Source organism: Danio aesculapii, chromosome 3, assembly GCF_903798145.1.
Source record: "Danio aesculapii chromosome 3, fDanAes4.1, whole genome shotgun sequence".
Lineage (NCBI taxonomy): Eukaryota > Metazoa > Chordata > Actinopteri > Cypriniformes > Danionidae > Danio > Danio aesculapii.
In genome coordinates, this window is record NC_079437.1 from 25129538 (window position 1) to 25151170 (window position 21633).

At 35.7% G+C, this 21633-nt stretch overlaps 2 protein-coding genes across 2 annotated transcripts; one reads left to right on the forward strand and one right to left on the reverse strand.

Annotated features, from left to right (window-relative positions):
• Positions 1-112: 112 nt before the first annotated feature.
• On the forward strand, positions 113-14137 carry mcm5 (minichromosome maintenance complex component 5). The gene is made up of 16 exons (XM_056453480.1): positions 113-435; positions 965-1091; positions 1534-1662; positions 4221-4393; positions 4880-5035; positions 5313-5482; positions 5559-5730; positions 5816-5927; positions 7918-8061; positions 8150-8215; positions 8926-9102; positions 9192-9304; positions 9385-9513; positions 10563-10705; positions 13514-13641; positions 13730-14137. The coding sequence occupies exons 1-16, from the start codon at positions 266-268 to the stop codon at positions 13829-13831; spliced, it is 2211 nt and encodes a 736-aa protein (XP_056309455.1). The 5' UTR covers positions 113-265; the 3' UTR covers positions 13832-14137.
• A 42-nt stretch (positions 14138-14179) lies between these two features.
• On the reverse strand, positions 14180-20907 carry hmox1a (heme oxygenase 1a). Its single transcript, XM_056453481.1, has 7 exons — positions 20762-20907; positions 20634-20676; positions 19302-19413; positions 17015-17230; positions 16640-16912; positions 14756-14804; positions 14180-14654 (listed from the first exon to the last, which is right to left on the reverse strand). Exons 2-7 carry the CDS (start codon positions 20672-20674, stop codon positions 14527-14529), a joined length of 819 nt encoding a protein of 272 aa, XP_056309456.1. The 5' UTR covers positions 20675-20676; positions 20762-20907; the 3' UTR covers positions 14180-14526.
• Positions 20908-21633: the final 726 nt, after the last annotated feature.

The window sequence follows — 21633 nt, forward strand, 5'->3', positions numbered from 1 at the left end:
CCATGTAGTGACGTACATATGCAAATATGCTTGTGGACCAATAGGCGGCACGAAAAAGTAAGCGAGGGCGGAGTCTGGTTTCAGAGCAAGGCAGGGCTAGAGGTTTTCCCGCGAAAGTCAGCGCGCGTGTCACTGCAGCACACATTGTAGCTCCTCTCCGACAAATAATTATAGCAACATCTGAACCGATCATCGACAACACTTATCGAAGTTATTTCTTATTATTCGTTAATTACAAGGTGCACATCCCTGAATATTTGCAAGAATGTCGGGATTTGATGATCCAGGAGTTTATTACAGTGACAGCTTCGGTGGAGGAGAAAGCATCGGCGATGAGGGAGTCGTGAAACGCAGCCAGATCAAGAAGAAGTTCCGTGAGTTTCTGAGGCAGTTCAGACTCGGAACCGATCGAACTGGATTCACCTACAAATACAGGTATTGTGATAGCAGATGCTTGTGCTTATGTTTCGAGGATATTTTTTCTACACTATTGAAATGTAGTTTTACAGTGTCGTATCTACGAATAAATAATTATGTATTATTTCCTTTGCGTATTATTTTATTTCGTATTATTTTGTGCAATTGTGAATAATTTTTCTAGTATGCATCGAATTTAATGTGGATGTTGCCTTTGTCCTGTCCGTTTGTCTAATGCATCGTTCGTTTGAATGATTCAGTTAACTCGACTCACTATTTTGTTGTTTTTCCTCCTAAAAACTGTCATAATTGCTGACATAACTCACCAACAGTATTGTCTCAAAATATTCACCAAAAAAAACTGAACAGAACATTTGAGGACACGTGAATAAATGAATCATTTCGAGTCGGTTCAGTGAGCTGCTTGAATGAACCAGTTCATTTCTAGCTGTTGATTTACTAGCTCATTTTGCCCAGTGTATAATCTGCAATGTAGATAAAGCGAACTTAATTAAAATGTGTATCGTGTTTGTTTATTTTTCTTCAGAGATGAGCTCAAGAGGCACTATACTTTGGGAGAGTATTGGATCGAGGTGGAAATGGAGGATTTGGCCAGTTTTGATGAAGATCTATCAGACTGTCTGTACAAACTTCCTACTGAGAACTTGCCTTTGGTAATTGTCCTGTGTATAATGCATTTTTTGCTTTCGTTATGCATGCAAAAGGAAACTTAAAATACTTAAAATACAAGTCAGCTATTATGTATATTTAAAGACACATTGTATTATAGTAATTTCTGGTTATAACATGCTAATTTATTCAAATGTATGATGCTGCACAATGCTGTTTTCAACCAATAACAGAAAACATTGTTTTGACTATTTACATAAAAATTGATTTTCAAAAGGCACGTTTTGTTATTGTCACTGTATAAGTGACATTATTTTTGTTTCTTGATTTGTTCTTGCCTGCACACAAAGTTTCTTGTCATCTTTAAGGACTTTGCCATGGTGTAAATGTACCTTTGTTGTCCATATAGGCGTTTTTCACATTTTAGATGTAGGTGTTTTTATTAAATGAGTTTTGTTTGTGTTCACAATGTTTTGTTATTGACAGTTGGAGGAGGCTGCGCAGGAAGTGGCTGATGAGGTCACACGTCCTCGGCCAGTAGGAGAAGAGACCGTTCAGGACATACAGGTCATGCTGAAGAGCGACGCTCATCCAGCCTCCATCCGCAGCCTGAAGGTGGGATCTTATTATTAAGTAGACCATTCAGGATGAAGAGAGACATATGTTTGTTTACGTTACAGCTGACTCAGACAAAGCAAGGGAACTCCTAACTAATTATTATAAGCATAAGGAGTGCTGTTTGACTATTCCAGTTGTCAGAACTCGCAGGGGAGAAACATTTATTGCTGCCACAGATATAAATAATACATTTAAAGAATTTAACATAGACCTTTATAAATCAATCTTATTTCCAACTGAGGATGACCTTGATCTGATTTAAGTCCACTAGACCTCCCTAGGATATTGAGTGAACAGTGGCAAATTCTTGATTCAGATATAACTCTGCAGGAAATGACCAAGGTGATCGAAGCTTTACCGACAGGAAAAGCTGCTGAATCGGGTGGCTTTGCCTCTTCTTTTTTTTAAAGATTATCTCACAGAACTTGCCCCATTAATGTTAGAAGTTTATATGGAGGCTGTTTGAAGGAATGAACTGCCACCAACAATATGACAAGCCCTCATTAGTCTTATACTTAAAGAGTATAAAGATGCTTGCAACTGTAATAGCCACCGTCCAATATCTCTGATTCAACAAGATAAGAAAATTTTGTCATAGATACTTGCCGACTGCTTATAGTGATACCATCTCTTATACATATTGTTAGATCACCATCTCCATGCCAGATAAATAAGATCCAGCCTTGGATGCCAGATCTTGTCAGGAAATGCCGGTTTCTCCAGGTATCTGGACAACAAGTCAGCAGAGTTTCCAATACCCAAACCTGTTAACCAGTATTCAACTTTATTAACAGTCTCATAATAATATAGAAGTTGACTGAGAAAGCCAGAGAGGAGCAGAAGCAGGAGACGAAGTAATGATGATAAAGAAAGAGCAGTTTCAGTGCTCAGATACATCTGACCAGGGTAAACCCAACAAGTGTTCTAATACCACAAGCAACAGCAATGGAAAACTACTGCTTCACAACATTGTCCAGAGACAATAACAGACCTTGAAATGGAGACTTTTCCTTATTCATGAAAACAAGCGTTACTTGAATCCACATTCATAAGATTAGAACTATGGGAAAATAGAAATAATAATTATAGGAAAATAATAAAATATAAAATCATAATTAAATGACAAATATTAATCAAATCATTAACTAATCATCAATAAAATGATAATTATATCAATGATTAAATTAATATAAACACATGAAAATAAAACACTACACGTATGGTTGCTTTCTTGAAACGACACACATAAGTTCGCAACAAGGATTCTCAGATCCTTAGTTAGATACTTTTATGTGGACCTAGTAGGCTTCATTAGTGGTCCAAATTCTTCATCACAGCTTGACTGCTCACTCACAAATAAAAATGTACTCACCCTGAAGTAGGGCTGCAAGATTAATCGAAAAAAGATTGCGATCTCGATTCGACCCTTCACACTATCTTAATTAAGCTTTTCTACGATTCAGCCAATTATATATTTAAGGTCAGGAGAGAAGCGTAAAGGCAGAAACAAGTCTTCATATTGTTTTATGTACATGGCTCAGCAACATGAACACTTCCGAATGGTCTTGACAGTTTCACATACTGTATTTATAATGTGTAATTCACCCCAAAATGTAATTTCTTGTCCTAATGTAATGACGTATTCGCGACCATTTTTGACCAGTTTGTTGGGTGATTGTTTGGGAGCTGCGTATGATTACGATTTATGAAGAATGATTTGCATGTATGTGTGGTTTTTTTTTTTGACGGCATGACAAAAAAATGACAGCAGCGCACTCGACAGTGGTAGTGCAATCGGCTCACACATATTGCATTTTAGAGTTATGATTACGACAAGCATTTGACTTGTTTTTTTTTTCTTTCTTAGCAAACACAAAGTGTTGTGCATTAGAATAAATGTTTACGGGGTTTGTAAAACTACTCTAGCCTATATAATGTTGAATATAATGCAGAAGGGAATCTGATAATGACAAGCATGTATCTCAAACATAATAATTCAACTTCAGAATTATGAATTGGTACATTCTGATGTCATCACTTTGCTGTGAATTAACAACCAGGACAAATTTAAAGTCTTTTCAAGTCCACTATTCCAAGTTTATACAAAATTTTGCATTTTAATTAACAGTAGACCAACACATAGGCTTAATAATATTATTATTATTATTATTATTATTGTGGTTGTTGTCTTACCAAATGTTTGAGAATAACAGTAATAATAGCCCACTCATATGAACCTTTATTTTACATCACGCTTTTCTCACGATTCTGTAGATCTTGATTTTAAGCAAAGAAAATTGTGATTCTCATTTTAGCCAGAATCATGCAGCCCTATCCTGAAGGTGTGTGAGCTTGTTTCATCTATTGAGCACTAAACAATTTATTTTGAAAAGTGTGTGTTCAAAACCTCTTTCGTGTTCAACAAATGATGGAGCTTTAGAACCACTTGAGTGAGAGCAGATGATGAGTCCAGTTTTATTTTGGGGTGAATAATCCTACAATGAGACGTATATTAAGTTTGTAAATGTGTTTTTTCTTTTCTCCTCTCTTCACAGTCAGAGCAGGTGTCACGTCTGGTGAAGATTCCCGGGATCATTATCTCCTCTACTGCTGTGAGGGCCAAAGCCACCAGAGTGTGTCTTCAGTGCCGCGGATGCAGAGCGGTGATCAGCAACATCCCTCTGCCACCGGGACTGCAGGGTTACGCTCTGCCCCGCAAGTGCAACACGTGAGGATTTCTTTTTGCTTTTAACATTAATTCATTACATCTAGAAATATTGCCGCCATAACATGTCTGTTAAACATTTTTTGTGTGTATTGGTAAAAGACAATGATGTTTGTTCTGTCTGTACACTTAAAAGATGTCATGCTTGGTTATTATATATATATATATATATATATATATATATATATATATATATATATTGTTTTTATTCTGATCAAAGTGTAATTATTGAGGCATAGTGGATCAAGAATTAAAACATTAAAAGATCAGACAAAATACTAGATTTTATGCATTTGTCAAGAAGTTTTGTAGTTATTTAATGTAAAATAAATGATTATTTGTTTACATATTTGAATTAGAGCAAGTTTAAGTATGTTGTTTTGTACTTTTTATTTGGTATTCAATATGATTTCTATGAAAGTTTATTAATGAATGTAAATGAAATATAATGTAGGCTCTAAAATGAGATCTCTTTTGTTTGTCCCACAGTGAGCAGGCAGGACGCGTCAAGTGCCCTGTGGATCCATATTTCATCATTCCAGACCGGTGTGTGTGTGTGGATTTCCAGACTCAGCGTCTGCAGGAAGCTCCTGATGCCGTTCCTCATGGAGAGATGCCACGACACATGCAGCTCTACTGCGACAGGTACATGTCACAACATATGAAATCTGCTAAAGATCTGTGGAGAATTTAAATGTTAGACTGAAATAACTACATTCTTGGCATTTTAAAAGAGGACGTTACTGTAGAATGACCTATAAATGTTAATTTCACAATAGTGTTTATTTCACATAATGATTTGCAGTACCAGGATGACATTTTGTGATTGCAAATCAACATGAATCAAATATATCTAAGGAGTTGTGTAATAAATATCCAAAATGCCTTTCATTTCTATGGTTAAACATATTTCTCTTGCCAGATACTTGTGTGACCGTGTAGTACCAGGCAACAGAGTGACCGTCATGGGCATCTACTCCATCAAGAAGGTGGCGCAGACCAAAGCTAAAGGCCGTGATAAGGGAACTGGTGTGGGCATTCGCTCAGCATATCTGCGTGTTGTCGGCATCGATGTGGACACTGAAGGAGCAGGTCAGAATTGTCTTTGGTCTCAAAGTGCGTGTCTCCTTTTTGCTTTACTCATGCCTTTTGTTTTCATTTTTTTTAGGCCGTGGAGCCACTGGTTCAGTTTCTCCACAGGAGGAAGAGGAGTTAAGATCTCTGGCTGCTTCTCCCTCGGTCTATGACTCTCTGGCTCGCTCTCTCGCCCCGTCCATCTATGGCAGTGATGACCTGAAGAAAGCCATCGCCTGCCTGCTGTTTGGGGGCTCTAGGAAGAGGTGAGAAGACACTGGACTAGACTTATTCTTTAAATGTAATGTGTTTTTGGAATCTTTCTCATCTGCTTGAATTGGTGTTTGTTAGGTTGCCTGATGGTCTGACACGCAGAGGGGATATTAACCTGCTGATGCTGGGAGATCCAGGCACAGCCAAGTCTCAGTTGCTGAAGTTTGTTGAGAGATGCTCTCCAATTGGGGTAAGAATATGATGAAGGTGGACCATCACTTATTCATTTATCATCTTATTTATGTGAGTTTTTTTAGAACATATGATAAAAAAGGGGATTTTACACAATCTTGATAGAAATCATGATGCTGAACCGGCATCGCGATCCTCTGCCACAATCGCAGTAGCAACCCGTTCGTAAAAAATACACACTTAGGCCTTTTTACCTAGTTTGTGAACCACTCTCCCTCCACATTATACCACTGAAAGCGCACATCACGTGACCACACACACACTCTGGCATGTGGTGCAGCCTATGCAGACGTCTGAGGTCCAGCAGTCAGCAGGTGCTTCGAGCACAAAACCTCAGAGAGTAGTACACACCAGACAGTTTATCAAGAGTGTATTGCTGGATCGTGTCTCACTATAGTTGTTAGACGTGATATTTAATTAATCTTGTCTCTATCTAACAACTCTTCTGTCTTTTGAATCTATCAGGTAACGTGTCACAGTGTCAGTACACTGCTTCAATCTTTTGCTTTTATGCTTGTACTTAGTAATTTTAGCGAGAACCTCAGATACTGTTGGTTAGTTCCTGCGAGGTTCAGTTGTGCCTGGTGACACTGGCAATGGGCTGTGTTCTGCAGGATAGTGAACATGCAAATGGTCATGTAAATTTGTCGTCTGTGCATCTTTTGCGTGGACAACTTGACCGCAAATCCTACACACCACTTCAGACGTGTCTCGTTGCTGTCCTCTTTCAGTCGGTCTAAAGCCAAATTATTGCCAGATAGGTGAATGTGCATATTGCCATCATCCATTGCAATGTTTCACATTAGACATTGTACGATGCCAAATTGGTCGACATCGCCCAACCCTTTTTGGTCCATAACAGTTAGAATATTTAATTATATGCTGTTTTTCATCATAACTACAATATTACAATAGAACTACAATATTAATACTAAAACATTTTTATGCTCTATACATTTTTTTTTTAAATGTCATGTTAAGTATAAATATATTTAGGCAGGAAATATATTTATTTTCTGCAATGTCTGAATATTATAGAAAGGTTTTATTTAAAAAGTTGCAACATTCAGTGTATTTTATAATAACAGATTAATTTTAAATACAAGTGTGTGTGTGTATATTTTGCAATGTAACGTTATATTTTGTATAAATAATATTTTAAAAATGTATGACATTGAGTATATTTTAAAATACTGTTAATTATATATTATTACAAAATATTCTAACATTATTACAAAAAAAGGAATTTTGTATATGTGCAAGGAATCTGTCAATAGCTATGTTTCCATCCACCTGGAAACGCCAAGATGCGCAAACATTTTTAAAAATGCCCTTAAAACACATGCGTATAGCGGAGTAGGATAAACTTTTTACTTGATAAGAAAAGATGCACATAACTGCTACGGAAACACGATTTAACCGAACAAATTCCATTATGTGCATTAAAAACAGTCATGTGATTTTGCTAAAAGAGATCAGGTGATGGTACAAATGTGTGTGAATGGATAAATCAGCAGGCTGAGCACACTGTAAAACATCTGAAATGTTTTGGTCATTCTAATGCCTTAATCGTCTCAGTATTAGTGTTATTATATTATTAATTACATCCAGAATTGTGAAGAGCGTCTGTGCTCCACCTCTTGCGCCTTCAAATGCCCCACCACGTGTTCATTGAGTGTCAGGATTGCGTTCTGAGGGGCAAGTCATTTATTAAATGAAGAAAAGATTCACGCAGCTTTTCCTTCCGCAGCAAACTCTCTCTTTACTGTTGATATTTTATCGCCGGTTTATCAGGAAGTGACAAATTTGTTTGCATAGACTCTTTGGATGGAAACGCTGCTTTATTCGCACGTCTTATATGCGATTTAATCCAGTTTTGCGCATGAATTAAACTCACACTTTTGGATGAAAACATAGCTAATGTATTTTTACGTAAGTGTTTCCTGTAATGGCGAGTCTGCATTTAATCAAGCGGCTCTTTCTGTCAGGTCTACACCTCTGGAAAGGGCAGCAGCGCAGCTGGTTTGACCGCCTCTGTTCTTCGGGACCCCAGCACTCGGGGTTTTGTCATGGAGGGAGGCGCTATGGTGTTAGCTGATGGTGGAGTCGTCTGCATCGATGAGTTTGACAAGGTTTGAACAGTCTGCATTTTCAGAGTATGCATGTTATCTTCGTGAAGACTTGTATGCTAAACAGTCGGTTTTTTTCTATTTTCACAAGATGAGAGAGGATGATCGAGTCGCCATCCATGAGGCCATGGAGCAGCAGACCATCTCTATTGCAAAGGTACCACTCATTTGATTTTTTTTTATTTATTTATAGCATCCACATCACTTTTTATTTAGTATTTTATTGTCTTTTTGTGGTGTTTTTACTGTTTTTATTTTTTATTCTGCTGTCTTAATGTTTGCCTTGTTACACTGGGTCCGGGAAAAAAAAGCTCACTATAAATAAAACGTATTATTATCACTATTTCTTCAGTGTGTCAATTGATCACTGCTAAATTCAAATCTGCTTTGTCGTGATGGCTTGTACTGAGCCAGAGAAAGACACGTAGGGCGTTTGTCATAAATCGCTGTTGTTTAAGAACTTTTATTTTAGGTTTCAGACTTTTTAATGCACAAAAGTGCTGAGAAGCTGAGAACTTGTAGCCCTTTACGTTCTTAGTAGGAAAAACAAATACTATAGAGGTCAATGGTTACAGGTTTACAGTGTTCTTCAAAAATCTTGTGGTGTTAAGGGTTTAATGACCCTTTAAGTTAGGGGTCACCAAACTTTTTCCTTGAGGGCTGGTGTCCTGCAGATTTTAGCTCCAAACTTAATCAAACACACCTGAACAAGCTAATCAAGCTCTTACTAGGTATACTTGAAACACCCAGGCAGGTGTGTTGAGGCAAGTTGGAGCTAAACCCTGCAGGAACACCAACCCTCCTGGGCCGAGATCGGTGACCCCTGCTTTAAGTACTTATTTAATTAACATGTGTTTCCACCCGAAGGCTGGCATCACCACCACTCTGAACTCGCGTTGCTCTGTATTAGCTGCCGCCAACTCTGTGTTCGGTCGCTGGGATGACACGAAGGGAGAGGACAACATCGACTTCATGCCCACCATTCTGTCTCGATTCGACATGATCTTCATCATCAAAGATCATCACGACCAACAGCGAGACATGGTGGGTGATCAAAACATTATTGCAAGAGTTCATGTTTAATCACATTTGATGTAAGCTAACAAACATGCCTGTGTGTGTTTTGAATGTAGACTTTAGCTCGACACGTGATGAACGTTCACCTGAGCGCTCAAACACAGACGGAGGGAGTCGAAGGAGAGATTCCTCTGGCCATGTTGAAGAAATACATCGCCTATTCCAGAGTGTAAGTCTAGCTCATAGTCTATAAAAACATGGCGTAAAATCTATTCATCATGTTGACGATAACGTGTTGTTGACAAACAGAAAATGTGGACCACGTCTGTCTGCGGCGGCAGCAGAGAAACTGAAGAACAGATATGTGTTGATGAGAAGCGGAGCGAAGGAGCATGAGAGAGAGACTGACAGACGAGTGTCCATCCCCATCACTGTCAGGTGAGCACTCAAATCAGTGTTATAATGCCTGTTAGTACTTGCTTTGTTCATCTGTATATTTGCAGGGTCTCAAATTTGTGCCATAAAAAGCCTTAAATGATTTGAGAAAAGGTTGATGGTAAAGGTTAAAGGCATATCTTGATGTTTCCTTGAAAATTCCAGCCAAAATGTTCATATTAGTTTAAAAAAAAGAGCAGGTTTTAAAATGATAAATAGACGCATGCGTAGTGTTCACCGTTTGTTTCTGTGAATTACAATTGTAGCATGCTTTAAAAGCCCACCTTGTTTTACCATGGTATTTACTAGCTTAACAACAGTAGCTTGTTTAAACAGAGTATAATGTTTTAGCACACATTTTTAAAGTTTTAGCGCACTTCTAGCATGTTTATAGCATGATTAATTGCACTTTTAGTGTAGCATTTTGCAAGCATGTTACTAGCACTATTAGCACATTACCACTGTTGGTGTTAGCAACATATTAAAGCTAGCAGTGTTTTTAATCATGACAGAAACATCTTTGTGAATTTTTTTTCTTTTTCTTTTTATAAAATTTTTTTTTAATAAATGTTAGTATGATTTAACACTGCTAACATGTAGCACACTTAGCATGATTTAATGCACGTTTTCATGTTTCAGTACTTTGCAAACCTGTTTCTAACAGTTTCAAGCACTGCTAGCAAAGTAGTTAACACTGCTAATACATGCTAGCAGTGTGTTGAATTATAATAGAAACATGCTACCTTTGTGACATTTACATACAAACAGGGTTAAATCATGCAAGACACATTAGTAAATGCATTTGTAAATGGCCTATAGGGAGCATGATTTAGCATACTGCTAACATTTTTAAACACATTTTACGCAAGTTATTGCTTACTGTCAACTTACATTTATAATGAGACAGTTTAGTGAATGTCATACCTGCCAGCTCACTGGCCTGTATTTATACAGTCAGCTTTTATCACTGAGCACAGTATACTGTACCAAGCACTAGTGTGTAGTGTATGACCTTATTAATGCTAACTAGTTGATGGTTTTTGGTCCTACAGGCAGCTGGAGGCTGTGGTGCGCATTGCAGAGTCTCTTGCTAAGATGAAGCTGCAACCCATCGCTGGTGAAGAAGAGGTGGACGAGGCTCTGAGACTCTTCCAGGTGTCCACGCTGGATGCTGCTCTGTCTGGCAGCCTCTCTGGTCAGTGTGTAGATCAGTAAAGCAGAGAATGCACTGCAAGATTACAATTTTTTTAAAGATAAAAATTACTCCGTTTGGTCATGTATGTACAATATCTAATGTAATAATTATATAGTTAATATGATTTTAATATTAATATTTATATAATTATAATATGGCGATGTATTCAAATAGTATATATAGTGACACTTTACATTTAAAGTTCTATTTATTAAAGGTACAGTTCACACAAAACTGATAATTCTGTCATCATTTACTCACCCTGTACTTGTTTCAAATATGTTTGACTTTCGTCTATTGAACACAAATGAAATGTTTTGCAGAATGTTGGAAACCTGTAGCCATTAACTTCCATAGTATTTTTCACACTATGGAAGTGAGTGGTTTCAGGTCTTCGGCTTTCTTCAAACTATCTTCTTGTGTGTTCAACAGAAGAAACTCAAGTTTGGAACCACTAGAGGGTGAGCAAATAGTGAATACGTTTTTATTTTTCTGTGAACTGTCCCTTTTAACGTTAATTAGGATTTCTAATTAAACTAGCATTTACTAGTCTTGGCTAATGTTATTTTAATACACAACTTTTGCATTTTAATAATCAGGGTTTCCGCATGGTCTTAAAGTCTAAAATGTAAGAATCGAAATTCTAGGCCTTGAAGTCTTAAATTTGCTGTTCTAGGTCTTGCACATGTCTTATTTTTCCGATGTCCCTGTAACGCTGCATGTAATGGTTATTTAAATTCTTTTTTTGTTGCTGTTGCTTGGTTTTCGTGATGTTGTAGTTTTTTATTTTACTAGTCCAAATGTAATTTGTGGTATTACAACTACAAATGAGACCAACATGCAATAGCCAATCAGCTTTCTGTTACTGAACTCTACTGCGCGCGGCAAATGTGACATCATCGCTGTGTTTGTGGAGGTTCGCTTTGGGTGAGCGACATGATTTCAGCTGGCGGAGCTCACTAAATTTTTGAGACTCGAACGAACCGTTCGCGCAGCACTGCGTTTGATTTGAGTTGAATATGAAACACTTTGAAGAGGTTTTGTCTGAAACAGGTAGGACTAAACAGACATCTTTATGATCCGTCAATGCATGATCATAGGGAGAACCAGATGACCAATAATTCTTGTATAGAAATTGCAACAGCGGTGGGAAATAAGGAAAGTTTTTGTAAAAGTTTGGAAAAACCTGAGGGATTAGTTTGTTAAAGCAAAAAAAGGGGCCATGACAGAAGTGGAGACCCAGGTGGTTTTAATATTACAGATTATGTTTTTCCACCCTTCAAAGGTTTTACACTGATGTATATATTACAATTTAGAATTTAAAACAATTTACAAGTTACAAACTAATACAAGTAACAAATGATGTCTTTGATAACTGGAAAGGAATATTTGAATATATCAGTTAATAATATACTGATGTCCTGTTTCTAGGCTTTATTGGTGATAATGGTCAGGAATATTGGACCATTATTGCCTTTTTAGCTTATAAGTAGAGGGCAGAAATTATCCAGACAGTAATGTGTGAGTTGTTGAGTGGCCAAAATAAAATAAAAAAACTTCAGTATTTTTTAGTAAATGTACTTTTTATTTTTTATTTTTTTGCCATAATAAAAAATGTAATTGTAGAGCAACCCATGTTCTGTTGCCATTAAATATTTAACTTTTTAATAGGTAGAACTGTGTGAGATATGAACAAAAGCAAGTGATGCATCAAAGTTTAATTTAAAAAAATCTTGAATGGTTATAAAAATCTTTATAAACATTATAAAAAATTATATAAATAATAAAAAAAAACTATTTGTTTAAAAATCTTCAATAATGTTAGTGAAGTTTCCGGAAACATTCTACTTCTCTGTTTATGCGTCTGATTTAAAGGTGGGTTTCTTTTGACCGCCCCCTGTCATTAAAAAGAATATCTCAATGGCGAACACGTCAAGTATAAAAGCCTCGTCCGTTTCGTGAGGTGTGCGATGCAGCACCAGGCGAAAGTATAAATCAGCCTTAAGACGTTTGTTTGTTTGTTTTTTCTGTAGCTCAGTGGTGCATCTAACCTGTCTTCAGTACTGTTCAATTTAAATACATTTATTTTACCACTAATTTTGATTTTTACATTTTCTCTTTGTGTATGCGTGTTTTTGATATTGTAATAGGTCTTAAATTGAATACTTAATAATGGTCCTAAAGTCTTAAATTTGACATTATAATATCTGCGGAAACCCTGAATAGTGCATTAGAAAAAAATTATGAAACTAAGCATTAACATTAACAATGAACTTTTCTATTAACTAATAGATTAATGAAAATTGTAGCACTTGTAAATCTCGTTATGCATGTTTGTTAAGGTATTCTTAATGCTGTTGTGAAAAATATTAACTTCTCTACTTTGTACTAAATCGATACAAAAAGTCAAATTCTTTGAGGCTGTTGAGCACATTTTAAACATCACTCATTGGCAATTATGTTCACGTGCTCAAGAGAAATGACTGTGCTTGACTCTGAAGATCATCTGTTTACCACGCTTCACTGAGTGCAACAACACTGATAAAGGGACATGAAGCGTTTCAAAGTCTATCAGCTGATCTGTGTTGTTTGTACTGTGTAGAGCGCTGAACTGAACTTCACAGCCAATCACAGTCATTTCTCCTGAGCATGTGAACACAATGACAAATTAGCAGCGTTTAAGAATGCGCTCAAATATTTGCGGCAAACGCACAAATGTTTGCTACTGAACTCGATACATTTGAAAACGCTAATCCTTAAGTTACTAATAGGCCAAATTGTAAAGTGTTGCCAAATGTCACTTTGTAGGTGTTGAAGGGTTTACCACTCAGGAGGATCAAGAGATGATCTCCCGCATCGAAAAACAGATGAAGAGGCGCTTCGCCATCGGCTCGCAGGTGTCTGAACACAGCATCATACAGGACTTCGCCAAACAGGTGAGCTCACAAATCAATGTTTGTTGATTAATGTGTGTATGTGAGTTTAGATGGTCATTAAAATGCCCTCTTCATACTCTCTGATCAGAAATATCCAGAGCACGCCATTCATAAGGTCCTTCACCTGATGTTGAGGAGAGGCGAACTGCAGCACCGCATGCAGAGGAAGGTGCTTTACAGGGTCAAATAGACGAATGCTTTGGGCTTACTTCATAAAAGAGTCTGGTGGGTGTCCAAATGCATAACAGAAATGAAATGCAATTCAAAAATATTGTACATAGTTGTCTGGACGCTTTATTGCTGGAGATATGTCCTGTTTATCATTCTTGCTTATCTTGTTAAAGCTTTGTGTGGTTTAAAGTATGTTACAATTACGACAGTATGCTTTACTGTCCACTTTCAATAAAAAAAAGTTTCATTAAACATTGAATTTAATTGTCAAACTAAAGAATACAGCCTTTTGTATGGGAATTTAATAAAGCATTTAAGAAACCAAGTTTTTGTGTCTCTTTGAGGAAAAAGACACGTCAGAGTTGGATTTAAATATATATATATTAAACAGTTTATTAATATAGCATTTACACAGAATACATGGACAACTCAAAGCATTTATGGACAGAAAGGCATATGCACTGTCAATCATTTCGAGGAAAAGCATTTGCCAAATGTATGAAAAGTAAATACATTTTAAGAAGTGACATTCTGTCAAAAGTTGTAAGCTGACATACTTTTCGAAATGATTTCTATTTTGAAAATTTTATCTAGAAAAATGCATCCAGAAAATCAAGTACATATACATTACAGTTGGTTATCGGTCAGCCTGTGGATTTGACTTCATTGTATTAATATTTACAGTTACAGATGACTAGTAAAAACAAATCTGAGTTAAAAAGCGTAAACTCCCATGCCAACAGTGGCCAATGTGATGCCCACTCCTAATGCGAACTGAAGTGCTGGAGAGCTGGAGAAGGTTTTTGACAGACTTTGGGATGCAGCTTCATTTCCTTTTTCACCTAGACAAACAAAAGCAATGAATGTTATCTTTATTCCAAATTAGCTTACATATTATCATTAAGTGTAATGAAATAATAATAACTTATTTCGTGATACTCACTTGAAGCTTCCTCTGTGATGCTCAGCATTTTCTGAAGATCATCAAACACCTGTTGAAATTGACAGAAATAAGCGATCCATCATCTTTCAAGTATCATTATAACAAAACTTTTTCAACACCAAAAACCCTTCTTATGTTGCACAGGTATGTTTTGGTAATAGCTCAAAATACATTGTATGTCAAAATTATATATTTTTTTTATTTTACATGAAAAATCATTGGAATATTAAGTTAATATCACGTTCAGTGTAAATATTTTCTACACTTTTTTTTTTTTTATGGTAAATATCAAATCCCTAATTTTTGATTGGTAAAATGCAAAGTTAAGAACTTTATTTTATACTTTAAAAGTATTATTTAACAGTATTTCACTGTTTTGATTTATTTACCATCAAATATATATATATATATATATATATATATATATATATATATATATATATATATATATATATATATATATATATATATATATATATATATATATATATATATATATATATATATTAGTTGAAGTCAGAATTATTAGCCCCTCTTTGGACAGAAATTGGGGGAATAAAACGGGGGCTAATAATTCTGACTTTAACTGTATGTCTATCTATATATCTATCTTTATCTCTCTCTAAATATCTATCTATCTTTGACTCTTTGTGGTGCAGAGTCACGAATGATTACTTTCCACTGTGTTACATTACATTGCATTAAATAATTGCCATTATGTGTCTAAAATAAATATTATATAGTATTAGGAAAAATTATGGAGAAAGGTTATCAGCAGTTTATGGAATAAAACAAAGTTTTAATTTAAGACATAAACATAGGGCTCTATTTTAACGATCTATGTACAAAGTCTAAAGGGCTAGAAACAAGCGTTTGGAGTGTGTCCAAATCCACTTACGCTATTTTGGGGATGGAAAAAATACGGTTTGTGGTCAAACAGGTTTGTGCGTATTCTGTTGATGAGTTAGGGGTTTGTTTTGAGCATAATGTGCATTAAACTAATCTACCATTCCCCTTAAGAGTCAGTTGTGTCACGCCATGGTGCATTTGCTATTAACATGGCGGACTTCGTAAGTGGAAAAACTAAACGTTTCACTAGCGAGAAAACAGTTAAAGAGAGCATCTACAGCACAAGGATAAGGAACTTTTTTCTTTCATGGATGAGAAAACCGTGTTGTACGCTCTCTACTGAAAACATCCATTAGCCTACATATATAATTTTGTTTGTTAAATGCAAAGATTTGTTTCAAAACTATTTCTAAATTCAGTTTCAGTATTCAAATTCAGTATGTAAAGATATTTGTGTATTGCGTTACATCCTGTGTGTATTAAGCGTTTGAATCTTCATAGGCGCATAACTAACACGCTCTGCTTTTAATTGGTCAATGGCGCGGTCTATTTTAGTTTCTCAAAATAGCAACACGCCAACAATGCACCTTAACACACCTCCTTTAATAGACCGGAACACCCATAAATCAACAAAGTGCCACAAATAGATTTGCTATTTAAACAATGTGGCACAAAACGTGAAAATTAGTGTTGCGCATAAAATAGCAACAAATTTGCGCCAAACACATCTTGGGTGTCTCAAAAAAACGGAGAATGTTCAAGTGGTCTCATTTATTTCACCAAGTATAGGGTAACATCTGTGGAAAGATGAGATTATTTGCAAAAACTTAACTTTATAGATTTCTTTTTTTAATTTCTGAATTCATGTTTTTAAGTTGTGTATTGAAGAGTTCAATTGCAAAAGCTTCATTTATGGAGTGATTAATCAAGATTTTTTAATAGTAATTTTCAGAAATCATGATTTTATATTGTGTATTGAAGATCTGAGCTTCAGTAAACCAAATGTCTCATAATCAAACGGATGTCAACACTCACATCAATGTTGAACTCAAATGCCCTGACGGCCTCGTCCAGCGCTTCCCTCCTCTTTTGCTCTGTGAACTCGATGCTGTTCATTCTGCTCCTGTACAGCTGCTTGAATCTATTAGCGCTCGTCACTCCAGGAAACGAGAAGAATAAAATGCCCTTATTTCCAGTCAACCCTAGTGATTTCTGGGTGATCTTGCCCAGCACTTGTCCTCCAGACAGATCTCCGAGGTAGCGGGTGTAAGCATGCGCCACCAGAAGCTCGGGACTGCTCTTGCCAATCTAAAGGGGAACAGAGAGTAGTGATGAGTGCTGGGAATCGCTGATTGTGGTGTAAAAGCAGTGCATTTTCATATCCTAAAAAGAGCAGGTTCACACACTCACCTCTCTCAGTCTCTGTGCGTATCGGTGTGTGGCGGCAGGCACTGTTATTCTCTTTCTCCACTGGGGTCCGAAGAAGTGCTCCAGGTCCCGTTCCAGAGCCTCCAGTCTGGCCAGTTCCTGAGGGAAGTAGATGGGCTGCACTGCTGGGTGTTCTGCGTTTCTGTCCAGCTCTTCCTCCAGTGCTCGGTAGATCTCATATAGAGAGCACAACAGAAGCTGCAGACACAGTTAAAAGATGTTTAGTTTGTGTCTGAAAGACTAGTGCTTAATCACCTTTATCCCCTTTATTCCAGAACTGGGTTTTCAACATGATATCTGTTATTTAGATGGAGAGACTCAGATTTTAAAGGACTAGCTCCATGAGAAAATTGGCTACTTGGGGTCAATTTCTTGATTTATTTGTCAAATCTAAAACTCAAGAGCAATCCAGTGACCTCTCTGATGTTTAAGTTGTATAACTTTTCTAATTTTACTTGTATGTTTTGTGACTAAGATGATCTTTTTTCCCTTTATATCGTTTTTTGCACGTCCAAATGTTTGTTCTTTCTTGTTGTATGTATGTATGTATGTATGTATGTATGTATGTATGTATAGATAGATAGATAGATAGATAGATATTAAAACAAACTTATATAAAAATAAAAACCTATGAAGCTCTTCTTAGACTAGCATCCTCATATCTACTGTATGATCCCTTCTTCAAAGGATGAAAAGCCACTTTGCATTACACTCATGCGATACTTCTAAGGTTCAGATTGAAATGGAGAAGCAAGCTTTCAGTTATACCGCCCTATAACTGGGAAAATTCATCAGAAAGAACTGAGTCAGATTAAAGCCTTTTGCTCTGTCCTAAACACCAGACATGAATCCATTGATCAATGTAGGCGTCTTTAATATCGCTTGAAAGACTAAGCTGTCATATTTTTAGCTTTTATTTCAAAGACGTGTGTTGTAGATCTCTTGGCCAGGTCATCTTGAGATCTAAATCTTAAGGGTTTTTCACCTGGTTAAATAAAGAAATAACACTAATAAGTCTGATTAATGTTGTTGAATTTTGTTGACAGTGTTTACAAAGTAAATAACTAGTCATGCTTCATATCGCTTATTAACAGGTTATATACTTTATAATATGATAAAATAATTATACGCTGTATATTAAAAGGGATGGTTCATCCATAACTGAGCAAATGTCATCACTTACTCGCCCTTCGATTGTTGCAAACCTGTTTGTGTTTCTTAAGATATTTAAATGTTTAACCATTGACTACTGTAATATTTGTCTTTACTATTATGGAACGCAATGGTTACAGATTTTCAGCTTTCATAAAAATGTCTTATTTTGTGTTCAACAGAAGAAAGAAACTCATAAAGGTTTAGATATCACTTGAGAATTAGGAAATAGAGAAAAATAAAAATTAAATTGACATTTTTGGGTGAACTACCCATTTAATTATGCTTCTGCATTAAGAAACTTTAAATTGTTTTGTATTAATTATTCAAGGGGTTTTCACCTTTAATTGATAGGACAGTAGAGAGTATAGACAGGAAAGTGTGGGGAGCAGAAAGAGGGGAAGGATCGGCACAGGACCTGGAGGTGGGAACTGAACACAGGTCACCGTGAACACTGGAGTGCCATGTGTCAACGCACTGACCAGTACACCATTGGTGTCGACATTTTGGATGAATTTATTAGTAGATTCAATTGAAATTCATTAACATTTTAAATTTAATTTTTGTTTAAAAACCATTTTTAGTTATCAACTTTTGTTAACATTTCACGAAATAATTAGCAGCCCTCATATTGTATATGCTGTTTGAAAAAAAAAATCATTGCTATTTTACATTCCTGTGGAAAAGAACTAGGTACTTGTTTGAGAAATGTAACTATTAATTTCCATCTTCTGTTAATAGTCTATTTATATATTTATACATTAAACGCAACCCCTAGTTAATGTCATAAGTCTATGTTTTTATTGATTTAATCAAACTCAACAGCAAGTTCTAATCAGGTGAATGTTTGGATCATCCAGTTCCAAGAGTTGAGTATGTAATCAATAGGACTGAACCAACAAAACTATTTAGACTAATGAATAAAGACTATGCTTTATAGTCATATTGTTTTCAAATATAAGTTAATTCCCCGCTTAGATAGATAGATAGATAGATAGATAGATAGATAGATAGATAGATAGATAGATAGATAGATAGATAGATAGATAGATAGATAGATAGATAGATAGACAGATAGACAGATAGACTTAATTTGGATGTGTCTGTGTAGTTTTACCTTGTACTGTGTTTGTGTGATCTGTCCTTTCTGGTAGCTGAGCATCAGTTGTGTGTTTTCAGCTCTGACGTGGCTGTCTTTAGTGACTGCTTTTATCTGTTCAGACAGATCACTGTGGAGAAAACATGGAGAATCACACATTTGTACTTTACTAAACTGGTTAGCTTATTATTGGCCTATGAATTTCAGATCCACCGAGTTACACAGATTGTTCACTCAGAAATGAAAACTGTCAGAATTTTCTCACCCCGAACTAGTTCCAAACCAGTTTAGTTTCTTTCCATGTTTCCGTTGAACACAAAAGAAGATACTTTAAAGAATGTTGGTAACCACGGACTTGGATTATATTTTTTATGGTAGTCTGCTGGCTACCAACATTTTTCCAAACATATTTTTTGTTCAACAGAGACTTGAGTAACACTTAATTTTAATGTGCACTTTTTACATGTTCCATGTAGTTAATTAATCAATTAACTACTCATTACTAACCCTAAACGCATAGTAAGTACATGGAATTAATTATTATTAGTCAGTAGTTAAAGAAGTAGTTACACTGTAAGTACATGGAATTAATTATTATTATTCAGTAGTTAAATAAGTAGTTATACCATAACAAGCACACCTTAAAATAAAATGTAACCAAAGCTTGCAACAATTTGAAATTACTTGATGTAGTAGATTTTCATTTTTAGGAAAATCATCCTCACCCTAAATCATCACATCCTCTAGTCCTCCTTTGTTGAGTTGAAGACAAAATATGAACTCTCCTGTGAAATTGTTCTTTTTCAAAGTTTTCCCAAGTGCTGTTTAACAGAGTTTCACTTATTTCCTATCTTTTAATTCTGGAGAAAGTCTTATTTCTTTCAGTTTGGCTGACATAAAACCAGTTTATTTATATATTTTTAACTGTTTATAAGGTCATTATTATCCCCCTTATGAAAAATCCCTCTTATGAAACTGCCTAGTTAACCTAATAACCCAGTAAAGCCTTTATAATGTCGTTTTGAGCTGAATAATAATCCCTTGCAAAATAACTAATAAAATGCATGTAGTCATCAAGTAAAGACAAAAGAGACGAGTTATTAGAAATTAGTTGGTAACTATTATGTTGACAAATGTGATAAAATGTAAAACAGCACTTTAAAAAAATATATATAATTTCACAAGAGGCTTAATTATTTTGACAACTAAGTTAACCTATACACCCCAACAGTATTTCTACAATTGAAACGCCTGTAGTTCACTTTGGTATGATTTTTGGGAGCAGTCAGATCAAGTAGGCTATTAATGAATATGAAATTCTGAGGAAATAATAAAAAAGCTATAATTTACCTGCCAGTATTCTCTGCCGCTTTGCTTTTCGTGGAGTCCATGTCTGAAACAACAGATTGTCCTATTTGTTATCAAATGTCGCCATTTCCGCAGACTCAGATTTAAACAAAGATCGCAAGTGTTCTTACTTGTGCTGTAGATGTCCAGTCTTTCTCTCTGTAGATTAAAGAGCTTGCGTTGTTTTCAGTGTTCACTGGGACTGTGTGAGCTCCCTGACCGCCCCACTCCGTTTTTATACTTTCTCCTTTCCGTCTGAGTCACTAGTTTTAGTGGAAAGGGAAGTGAAAATGTTGAGCCAGTTCCACATGCCCGAGCTAAACATGACTGAGCGAAATCTCAGCGCTTCTCATGACGAAGCAGAGAGGGTCACTATAGTGATCAGCATATCAAGCTGAGTCGTTTTGTTTATGTGGGTTATAAAGTCAGAAAGTGTTATACGACTTATGTCATGTCATTAAGTGAGGAAATTGTTGCGTTGTGGGAAACTTTACAGCTTCCACTGATTTCATGACTGTGCTGTTTCTGTTGCTGTGTCTAAACATGACACAGCACAACAGGCATAACGTTAGGCAAAACTACCGAAAGAAGAACCAAAGTCCCCTTTTCAAAATAGATTTTCTATGGATTTTGTTTTCTTTTTTTGGAAGAACTAACTATACTGGGCGGTTTACAGCAATGATTTTAATAATCAAACTAGCCTGTATTGATTTCAAGCAAAATATATTTTAATGAGAGTAAAATGTAAATAATCATAAAAACGTAAACTATGTTCAAATAATTTTTTTATAAGTAGAGAAATGTAAATAATCTTTTTAAAAACAATACTTTTTATAATTTTATTAATTTAATTTTTTCCCTTTTTGATTACAGTTTAATTTGTCTACCATTCAATTCTCAAAAGTGGAATAATATTCTACTTTTTAATAGTGAGAAATAGTTCTCCGTGATCTGTATCTTAAATAATAGTATTCATAATTAAAATAATAGACTATACAAACAT